The 12,185-nt window shown below is 37.4% G+C and overlaps 1 protein-coding gene across 2 annotated transcripts in view; it reads left to right on the forward strand.

Moving 5' to 3' along the window:
- Window positions 1-12,185, forward strand: part of LOC125242385 (zwei Ig domain protein zig-8-like) — a 237,137-nt gene that overhangs the window by 149,804 nt on the left and 75,148 nt on the right. For both annotated transcript variants that reach the window (XM_048151188.1, XM_048151189.1), the window contains exon 2: window positions 11,130-11,307. In XM_048151188.1, the coding sequence (XP_048007145.1) occupies window positions 11,196-11,307 (112 nt within the window). In that variant the 5' untranslated portion in view covers window positions 11,130-11,195. The remainder of the gene's footprint in view (window positions 1-11,129; window positions 11,308-12,185) is intronic.

Consider the following 12,185-nt stretch of genomic DNA (forward strand, 5'->3'; position numbering starts at 1 on the left):
AAAGACTTGATTTTATTGGACTACGTTATAGAAAAAAAAATAGGGACTTATATAAATATATTTACCTATTTAAGACACTAATAACTATAATAAATACATATATTAATAATAAATACATATAAATTACATATTCTTCCCGTGGGTGTCGTAGAAGGCGACTATGGGATATGGGTTAAATTGTGGCTGGCAACCTGTCACTGCAATGTCACAGTTTCGTTTTCTTTCAACCCCTTATTTGCCAAGAGTGGCACTGAAGCTTTAGTAGTTTTATGTGTTCTGCCTACCCCTTTATGGGGTACAGGCGTGATTGTATGTATGTATGTATGTAAATTACATATTAAACAAACTATATTATTTTTATTATTTAACGCCGTGGGAAAAAGCCACCCTATTATAACCTAACCACAAAATTAAAATTATGAAAAACCCGCGACCGCGACATAGAAGACCGATTTTCATGAAACATGGCTAAGAACACTCCCGACTAACTCTGCTTTCAGACAGGCTACGATGCCACAGACAGACACACACACAGACAGACAAACAAACAGACAGACAGACAAACACACAGACAGACACATCAAACTTATAACACCCCTTCGTTTTTGCGTCGGAGGTTAAAAACAATGGTGAAGCATTTCTTTAATGTTCCCTAGTAACAAATTCAGCATCAAGGGTCAGGACGTCATGAAGCCTTTTTCCAGCAGTGGGACACTCAAAAACGCTAGGAATAACCTAACCACAAAATTAAAATTTTGAAAAAACCCCCGACCGCGACATAGTGGACCGATTTTCATGAAACATGGCTAAGAACATTCCCGACTAATTCAGCTTTCAAACAAAAAAAAACTAAATCTAAATCTGTTCATCCGTTCGAGAGCTACGATGCCACAGACAGATACACACCGAAACAGACAGACAGACAGGCAGACAGATGGACACGTCAAACTTATAACACCCCGTCGTTTTTGCGTCGGGGGTTAGAAAAGAAAACAAATTACAACTTTCCCAACGTAGGTATATTAAGGCCGTTATGCACGGTGGAGCAGTGTTCACACACACCGACGAAATGACCCTTTCCAAACACACAATAATCTAGGTAATGGGTGCAGGACCCAGAATTAAAATGATGTATTAGGGAATAAGCTTACCTTCCCGAAAGTGACTCCCTAAAAGGTGTTACTGTGGAAACGCGCCGCAAAAAGTGCCTTTGCATAATATGTTAGCCTACCCAAGGGACGATTTTTCTCTTAGTATGAAGACGAATGTGAAATGGTAACCGTGCGAATGAGTAAATTCCAGTAGGTTATAACAGAAATATGTACTCTTTTTTTACTTATAGAATATTGACAATAGTAAATGTTCTTAGATGATATACCTTAGGGACCGGCCACACTTAAGAGGTGCGGAACGGACGTCCGCGCCACGCCGCCTGAATGTAATTCAAAAAAGTCTCCTCAGTACATTTTGTATAGGAAGGACGTAAGACGCGCCCCCAGGCGGCGCGGCGCGCGCCACGCCACCGCCACGCCGCCTGGGGCGCGTCTTACGTCCTTCCTATACAAAATGTACTGAGGAGACGTTTTTTGAATTACATTCAGGCGGCGTGGCGGAGACGTCCGTTGCGCGCCCCGAGACACGCGACGCTTAAGTAGGAACGCTGCCTTACACTAGCAAACTGTGCCTAATCGGATTACAGGTAGTAGGTATCGGATCAGGCTAATAATCTCTAGTCAGTATTACTTGGAAGTGGATGTATTTGGCGGGCTCTAAAATGATTCCACTTAGATTTTAATGAGGCGAATGATGTTCCAATGAAAATCATCCCTATCAAAATAATTATACCGTAGTGCCTGTAGTCATCAAAACGGCCTCGCGTATTTCCGTCGATCGGCTTACCAGTACTCCAAATGAAGTCTATAATTTGGATGAAATATCGTATTACGAAATTTATCTTGAGAGTTTGATAATTATACTCACCCGAATTTAAGCCCTTTAATAAAATCTATGCACAGTCGAGTACACAAATTGTCTTCACAGACCACCATTCTAGATGTAGGTATACACAAACCTACTGTCGTTTTCTTAGAGACATGTAAATATTTTGGCATGTTGGATTGTAAAGAGATTAGTGGACTCGGCCACACCTATGTACTGTGGCAGGTAAATTTCGAGCTAAGAGGCAAGTTCCACATTACACTTTTGCTCCCACACCTGAGCTGTGCGAGACTTCAATCCCTTTTAACTGGGGACCTGTGGACCTGTGGGGGGACCTGTGATTATACAAAAACAAATATGGCTCGAGATCCCTCAAAATAATATGTAGGATACATCTAATCTGAACCATTGAGTAAATGATGATTGCTAAAAAATGGCAGACACGTATTATAGCTCTGAGTAGAAATTATAAAAGGAGATGAAAATAAATAAAATATAAACTTTAGGTAACAACATAATTATGTATCTTACCTAAGTTTTTAATACTAGGTTCTTTAAACTTAATGGATGACCATTTAATCATTTTTAAGTAATTTTAATAGTTATATTATTTTGTCAACTTTAACCCTTAATTTGGCAGACATAGAAACATTAAAAATACCGTTTTTTTTTGTTGAATACTATTTTTATGGGTCAAAAATAATGAAAAAAATCATAATCTTTCAGTTTTTCAGGAAAATTATGTTCGGTGTGGCGAACACTGCCAGCTAATCAAGAATTAAAAGTGTGAAATAATTTGCTATATAAATGTTAAGAAACATACACATTTTTCGTAGAAAGTGAACATAAAAGTATTGTCTACACTTTGTGTGCCCTTTTTGTACTTTGTGACCCCGAAACTAGACCTCCTTCGTAATGTTGACACCGAATATCCCGATACTTTTGGAGACGGTAAGGGGAATGTCCTGGAATTTAGGCGCTATGTTATGTCAAATGGGGTTTTATATGCGGAAAATGTCCAAAACTTCTTACTGGGGTTCAACTAGACGAGATTATGTTTACTCCACTCGGATACCTGCTCAAGAGAGGCATCGATTTGAGACACAAGTTGCATTCTGCTTTCCAAAACCTGCTCACGATAGGCATTTGCACGACCTATGTACTGGCTATCATCTGTGCTGTCATCCGCATAGCAATAGATATTACTAGTTTCTAGCTTATCATTGATATGAAGGATGAACAGGGTCGGTGATAGGATAGATCCTTGGGGTACACCTCCGTTAATGGGCCGGATTTCTGAGTATTGATCGTCAATGAAAACTGAAATGCTTCGCCCAGGTAGAAAGCTGACGACCCACGTGCGAAGCCTTTCTGGGAGCCCGTACGAGGGTAGCTTGGGGAGATGCGTCTTATGATAAACTCTATCAAAATCCTTAGGTAGCGATATCTAGGCTAACTAGCAGTGTCTCTCTCTTGTTCTCAATGGCGGTGGTCCAACTATAAGTATACCAAAAGATCACCAGCGCCACGACCATGGCGGAAGCCGTATTGCCGGTCACTATAATCTGGTGTTCTTCAAGTACGCCAAGAGCTGGTTATTAACCACTTACTTCATTGCCTTGGAGAGAAGAGAGGTTCTCTCATCTGGGCCTCAATGGGCCGACAATGTGTAGGGTTTGTGCGAGCACCATTCTTTGCGGTTGGATGGACTCAAGCAGTCTTTCAGGATGACGAGCATTTACCTGAGCAGTATGAATGCCAAAAAACGCGAATTAAAACTGGAGTAAGCTCCGCAGCGCACGTTTTCAGCACAATAGCTAGAATACCATCAGGCCCATTGGACTTATTGACACCGAGGGCAAAAAGTGCATGCCTAACTACACTTTGAGTGAAGCGAACCTCGGATGAGAGTATTGAGAATTTTTTACTTGGATGAATGATGATGGATGAATCTACTCTTAGAAAGTATTTTTGGGGAAGTGGGAAGACTCATGAGGAAAAGGGGTCTGAATCCTCGCTGTAGGACCTTCCTGATGCAATCCATTGCGGTTCAACACGGTAACGCGGCAAGAACAGTGGTAGGTACTTTTGCATCGGGATGTGCGTAATTAAGTTAGAGTTAGCTATTTTTTTTTTTTATTTAGACGTCATATTAATCCAATTTAATTTACTTTTGTGCTCTTTTGTGAAATAAATATTTTGGTATAAGGTCCACCGATAAGTTGGCAATGTTCGTCACACCGAACATGCAACCCTGGAATTCAAACACTGCGTAGCTGGCGGTGTTCGCCACACCGAACATGCAACAAACCTACTATTTCCCTGGTGTGTGTGTGGATTGAGTGAGCACCTTCCGAAAATTTAAAAAAATATGCTGATCATTTAGTAAAAGTTCTAAAACAATTGTAAAACGAATCTCTGAATTTGTAAAAAGATAAATCAAAAGATACAGCCATTAACATGTGCTCACTCAGTTCTCACAAACTACCAACGAAAACAGTGAATATATTCATTTAACATATAATATTTATATACTAACATTTAGTAAAAAATAGGCCAACCTACCTCTATAAATATTAGATCACCTAGTGACGTATTTAATTTTTTACAAATAGTTTCTTATGCTCACTCAATCCACACACTTTTGAAAAGCCGAATTTTGATGAAAAACATAAGATTTAGACCGCTATTATATGTGTATAGTTTAGTAAAAGTGAAATGGGAATTTGTAAAATACAAAACGAACCACTAACGTGTCAGGTTTTTTTATAATAAATTTTTGTAAGTGCTCACTCAGTCCACACGTTTTGAGAAAGTTAAAAATGTAAATATCTTACGATTTGTAGCACCTAAGACACTCGAAAGTACTTCAACATTTAGTAAAAATTTTTACTAAATATCCACCATCTAATATTTTATATTCGTTGTCTGGTTTTAAAGATATTCAGACATAACTTTTCTCATACAAATGTATCAAGTAGGGTGACCACACTATGTCGGCTCCTGATTTTCCCCACCTTCCCATTGTCATATTGAGATTGGGGAGTTTCGTTCAATTTTGATAATAGTTTATATTAAACTAATACCATATTAATTCTCCATCTGCAAACTGTTTTTAGGTTATGTTCTTGGCCTAGTGATGATGTGTATTGTGTAATTTTTATCGACGTCAGGATAATAACCATATCGACATTCATGCATTAAAAAGGACATGAATGATAATTGGTAAGAAACAAAGAATATAATACTTCACTAGTAAGAAACCAGAACCTGGTAATCTAATCGTGCTAACAGATGAGCGTACCGGATTTGTAAGTGGGAGCGAGAAAATAATAACTATTTCTCGCTCCCATTTACAAGCTAGCAAGCATCCATATGGATGACCTTGGTGCGGTACGGTGCTCGTACGGTCATGTGTTAGCTGCTTTACAGCGTGCGTAGCCGAATGGCATTACTCCGACGCCAAAAGAAAACGAAACGCCGTGCCAGTTAGTCTGGCGCGACAGAGCCACTTACAAATCCGGTACGCTCATCTGTTAGCACGATTAGATTACCAGGTTCTGGTTTCTTACTAGTGAAGTATTATATTCTTTGTTTCTTACCAATTATCATTCATGTCCTTTTTAATGCATGAATGTCGATATGGTTATTATCCTGACGTCGATAAAAATTACACAAAACACATCATCACTAGGCCAAGAACATAACCTAAAAACAGTTTGCAGATGGAGAATTAATATGGTATTAGTTTAATATAAACTATTATCAAAATTGAACGAAACTCCCCAATCTCAATATGACAATGGGAAGGTGGGGAAAATCAGGAGCCGACATAGTGTGGTCACCCTACTTGATACATTTGTATGAGAAAAGTTATGTCTGAATATCTTTAAAACCAGACAACGAATATAAAATATTAGATGGTGGATATTTAGTAAAAATTTTTACTAAATGTTGAAGTACTTTCGAGTGTCTTAGGTGCTACAAATCGTAAGATATTTACATTTTTAACTTTCTCAAAACGTGTGGACTGAGTGAGCACTTACAAAAATTTATTATAAAAAAACCTGACACGTTAGTGGTTCGTTTTGTATTTTACAAATTCCCATTTCACTTTTACTAAACTATACACATATAATAGCGGTCTAAATCTTATGTTTTTCATCAAAATTCGGCTTTTCAAAAGTGTGTGGATTGAGTGAGCATAAGAAACTATTTGTAAAAAATTAAATACGTCACTAGGTGGTCTAATATTTATAGAGGTAGGTTGGCCTATTTTTTACTAAATGTTAGTATATAAATATTATATGTTAAATGAATATATTCACTGTTTTCGTTGGTAGTTTGTGAGAACTGAGTGAGCACATGTTAATGGCTGTATCTTTTGATTTATCTTTTTACAAATTCAGAGATTCGTTTTACAATTGTTTTAGAACTTTTACTAAATGATCAGCATATTTTTTTAAATTTTCGGAAGGTGCTCACTCAATCCACACACACACATTTCCCTGTGAAGATGCCAGTGTTCGGTACCACGAACATGACTTTTTAAGTGTCACTGTCACTAATTTAAGACTTACAGTAAACTAGAAACTCTTTAGTACGATTAATTACCTCATTGGTAACCGATAAATGTCGTTTTTATTAATGTGACACCATAAAAATCTAATATAATGTCATAAATAACTTGATGATACTTCGCGGTTGCCGTCTTGCCGAGTAAAGTTCTTATTTGAAATAATCAACTATGTTCACTTCTTGGCTTGACGTCAAAGAGCCCGTTAGCAGAAGTTGCATAATCCGTGCTCCATATAACCAAGATTGTAAGTTTCGAACTAACGTGCAATAAAATAAAGTGCGCTAAGTTCCGACTGAGATACTGACAGGAAACTCAAGTTAGGAAATAATTTCTCTAGAGTCTGCACTGAATTGTTTTTGAACTAGTAGCATACTTTAAAAGCGTTAGTAGCAACTGGTCTAAAATGTAAATAACCACAAAATTAAAATTTTGAAAAAACCCCCGACTGCGACATAGTTGACCGATTTTCATGAAACATGGCTAAGAACACTCCCGACTAACTCAGCTTTCAGACACAAAAAACTAAATCTAAATCGGTTCAAGCGTTCGGGAGCTACGGTGCCACAGACAGACACACACACAGACAAACAGACAGACAGACAGACAGACAGACAGACAGACACGTCAAACTTATAACACCCCTCCGTTTTTGCGTCGGGGGTTAAAAAGGCCATCAATACTTGTTATTTTTTTTTCGTTTTATCTTAACTTAAGCTATATCGACGGAGGCACGCTTACGCGGGGCTCCTATTCTGTGCAGTTTGGAGCCATTTAAGGATATCTAACGAATGAATCTAACCTATACCTGGACATTTTGCGTTTTCGACCAGTTAGGACTATGGGCATTTTCAGAATTTTGGACCCCCCAATTAGCCTAAGTTGTTAACAAAAATTAACTCACAGTCAGTTTTGTGACGATAATTAAGCGATAATCTACATTCAGAATTTTTAAAAAGTAAATTTTTAGACAGGATTAAAAATTCTGAAAATGCCCCTATACGCTTTAGAATACACATAAAATAAAGAACTGTTTAATACTGGTCGACATGCATACCCAATAGCTTTATATTAAAATTAAAAACTATAATGTATCACAATAAATTCAGTAATAACTACGAGTATAATGTAATAGCATTATTACCACCTCATTAGCAGCACAAAATATTGGGTATTATTTTACCTAATTAATTACCATGGATGGTATGTTCATATATTTTTATATGCACGATGGTCTAGTAATCCGAAAGATTTAATCTAACTATTTTCAACCTAATAAAATAATAAATAAATAACCCAATGGTGTAAAGTAGTAGGTAGGTAGGTACGTAGCAGAAGAACGAATTAATTTTAAGTACCGGAAAATATTGCGCATTGTTTGCCAGAAATTGTTTTGCTTCGTGCTCGTATTTCAAAGTATAACAATAAACGATTCTTCGATATAAAATGTTAATGGCATATTTTTACTTAAAATTTAACATTGCAAATGTTTCATCAAAAAAAATATTTTCGTTATTTAATTCAATGAATATTGCAATTCATTAGATCCAAATTATATTTGATATACTGACTGATTCGATTTATTAGTCCAAGCAAAGATGATAAATACCGAGAATGACAATCTCATAAAGAAAAACTAAAATAACACCAATATTTTTAGGACGACATACTTATAGACAAGACAAGACAAGACAAGACAAAGATGATAAATACCGAGAATGACAATCTCATAAAGAAAAACTAAAATAACATCAATATTTTTAGGACGACATACTTATTCATTTATTTTAATAACATAATATATTATATGTATCTTATCTATACGCATTCAAAAAAAATAGTAGCGATCAGTGTAGTTACGATATGATACTACGAGTATTTAATGGATGGCGCTAACAAACGGAGTTACGATGTACTACGTCAGGAATTCCGGAAAAGTTACCGAAAATGTATAGAAATCAGGTAACAGTTCCTGAGTCCGGTCATTGGCTTCGGGCACTTCCGTCGCGACAAATTAGAACTGTTTTGGACCCAAGTAGCTTGAGAATAGCTATATGCTTAAGACTTCGGTCCAAGATATGTGTCCCTCACAAGTGCACCTGCGGCAAAAATGTCGATGAACTGGGCCGACATGGACTTTCATGCACCAAAAGCGCCGGTCGCCTGTTTCGCCACGGCACCATTAATGATTTGGTTCGTCGCTCGCTGGCCACCGCCTCTGTGCCTGCAGTTCTTGAACCCACAGGCATGTATGGGACGCGACATGTGTAGATTACCTTCGCGCAGTCCCATCCAGGCGACCCGTACTCAGGCCGGTGGTGCAGCTGACCAGGCCCAGGTTCTCAAGCGCCGCAAATACTCGTCCTTGCTTAAGGACTACGAGTTTGCGGCGTTTGCTATGGAGACACTGGGTCCTTGGTCGGCTGACATGAAAGCCTTTGTGGGATCTCTGTCGGCGCGGCTCATTGACTCCATGGGAGACCCTAGAGCTGACGCATATTTCTCTCAACGTATCGCCCTGGCGATACAGTTACAGAGAGGAAATGCCGCCAGCATAATGGGCACCATGCCGCATGGAATTTTCTTTTTATAATTGGGTTTATTTTTAAATAGTTTATATTTAGTTATAATTTAGTTTAGTTTTGTTTAGTTATTTCTAAGTATTTTTTAAGTTTTATATTGTTATTCTTTCACCAAGGTATATAATTGTGTTTACCAAATAAATAGGTAACAAAAAAGGAAGTATTCATACAAACAACCTAGGACATTTTGGGAAACCTAGTGGATCTTGCTCAGCATCATGGACTCTATCAGCCTACCGTACAGTCTGACCAAAAAGAGTAGAAAATTAGAAATTAAAAAGTAGCAACATTGTAGTGTCATCCCTTTCAAATCAATATGTGTGAAAAAAAAACGGGATGTTTATCTCTTATCTACTCTTTTTGGTCAGACTGTATCTACGAAAGTTGTCATTGTTGTCAATCTTTTAATATCATCCTTGGTCTCAGCACCGACATTTTTGAGAGGATTGGCAAGTGTGCCTACTGGAGATTGTATTACAGTTGCCTCCTGCACTGTACCGCCGGTAATTTTTCACCTCATGTGATATCAGGCGAGGTTTTTCGAGATAAAGCACTCACGTGCCACACGCTGGGAAATAATTTAAGTGTTTGTCTCCAGCCAACAGAAAAATGCTCAAATATTTTGGTGCACGCTTATTATATTATCTTATATTTGCTTATTATTGCTTATATTTTCGAAAATAGTAAGTATTAAGTATAATGCTTAGAAAACAAACAAAGATAATACTCGTAATGCAGACACTGTAATACACCTGACTCAGTAGGTTCGTGATGATTAATAAGTATACTTGCTCATGATACCTAAGTATAGTCACCTGAACAATTATCAGTTCCAACTTACCTTATTGAAGTTTGTATCACAATTTTTTACTAATTTCAAAAATTCTTCGACATTTAAGAGTTAGTAGACACCTACTTACGTATCTTTAATCATTTTTCTTGAAGGTTATATTAATATTTTATTGCAAATATCGATCTGATCTGATTATGTTTTAATAGAAAATTTATATATTAAGTAATATTGGAAAAACAATAAAACAACTTTTTTTGCAAGTATGATCGTATTTTTAGGATTTACTAAGACAGTTTTAATGTCTGCGAAAATATATATCCGCGGTCCTGGGTTCGAATCTCGGTAAGGGCATTTATTTGTGTGATGAGCACAGATATTTGTTCCTGAGTCATGGATGTTTTCTATGTATATAAGTATTTATATATTATATATATCGTTGTCTGAGTAGGTACATGCAACACAAGACTTCTTGAGCTTACCGTGGGGCTCAGTCAATCTGTGTAAGAATGTCCTATAATATTTATTTATTTTTATTTTATTTTATTTTATATCTACGCCGCCAGGTCTACTTATCTTATACGTCTGTTTTTTACTCGTGCATCCAACCGTAGCATCAACACAAAGAAAATGTTCACTGTAAGACATTAAAAGTTGCACGTTAGGCTACTCTCGGGTGATTCAAAAAGACGCTTTAATGGCCTCAGGAAGTTTCTTGACTTTCTTTGTAAGCGGTAAACTCACTAATTGAGAAGTTTTCGGTGGAAAGCTTGGGAGGGTAAAACCTCTTGAGAAATAATTTTGAAAAATGAGAGCATACCTATGGCATTCATTTTCTTTCAACGAGTTTGTTTTTGTTGGAGTTAGCTGAAGCCGTTTAGGTGAAATTACATTTTTAACAATAGCGATGGATATCTTATTATGTTTACCTCTTCTATTGATTGACATTAACTCGAATTTTTGAATTATATGATTTTTATGACAGTATCATATTACTATTAGATACTTACTGATAAAATTGTAAGTCATTAGTTTAAATGGTTGTTAGAACTGGAGGCTGAATCATTTTTTTTAATACTACGTGGTGGCAAACAAGCATACGGTCCGCCTGATGGAAAACGGTCACCGTAACCTATGGACGCCTGCAACTTATGGAGTGTCACGTGCTTGTTGCCAACCCATTAGAAACTTGTTGACTCCTTTTTGATTTGTCAAGTACACGTGTAACTCTTTCTTGTTACAGATAATGCACGAAAAACGGAACAGGCAGGGCGTTAAAGAGTACAACAGATGGAGGATGAGCTGAGCCATGGGTGCGATGTGGCGGATGGCAATGCCGGGCTGGCGCGTCAGCTATCGGCTCGAGATCGGGCTTGTGGTTATAGTCATCATGGTGCTTGGATTTTTCAATGAAAGTCAAGGTTAGTCATCAGCTATGAGACAGCTAGTGTCTACTATATATCATAAGACCAGAAATGACCCTTCTAATAAACGTTACGCTGCACGTATGTCAACCAATTGGGACCCTAGGCCACTCTAAAATCATGTCAAAATGAGAGCAGTAAGATATTTCTCACAATCTGATTTATAATGTCACTATGACATAGTTCTAGGGTTCCAATTGGTTGAATATTATGCACGACATGGACGCAAGCAACACAGGTGGATGAGAATGATTTATTCTCGTTCATTCTCATAAAAGCGGAGAAGAATGAACGAGAACGAAACCTGAGTCCCTTAAATATAACTATGGGGTAGTAACTGAAGATGTGTGACTATTGTTATATGACTGCAACGGCGTTAAATCATCTAACAGCGGCAGTAATATCGCAATTCATTAATGCTTCGAATATCGTCTATCTTAGGCACTGGTCCCACCGCAAGCTAGTACCTAAGCTATGAGCTATCGACTATAAAAGAGACAAGGCGATTTTGATAGCTCACCGCTGGGCGAGTAACTATAAACATCGCCGTGTCTCTTTTATTTGCACGGGCTTAATTATCTTTTTAACCGACTTCAAAAAAGGAGGAGGTTCTCAATTCGACTGAATGTTTTTTTTTTTTTTTTGTATGTATGTTATTCGATATCTCCGAGAATCGTAGACCGATTTTCAAAATTTTTTTTTTGATCGAACCGGTGTAACCCCGAGATGGTCCCATTGGCACCAAGTCAGGGTCTGATGATGGGATCCTGGAGAAATCGAGGGAACTCTTCAAATGTTATAGGCACATGTAATGTTTTTAGTCTATTTTTCAAAGGTACACCAGTATTTACGTCTGATGGTAATAATTTTATGTG

This window comes from Leguminivora glycinivorella, chromosome 2 (genome assembly GCF_023078275.1).
Source record: "Leguminivora glycinivorella isolate SPB_JAAS2020 chromosome 2, LegGlyc_1.1, whole genome shotgun sequence".
Classification (NCBI taxonomy): Eukaryota; Metazoa; Arthropoda; class Insecta; order Lepidoptera; family Tortricidae; genus Leguminivora; species Leguminivora glycinivorella.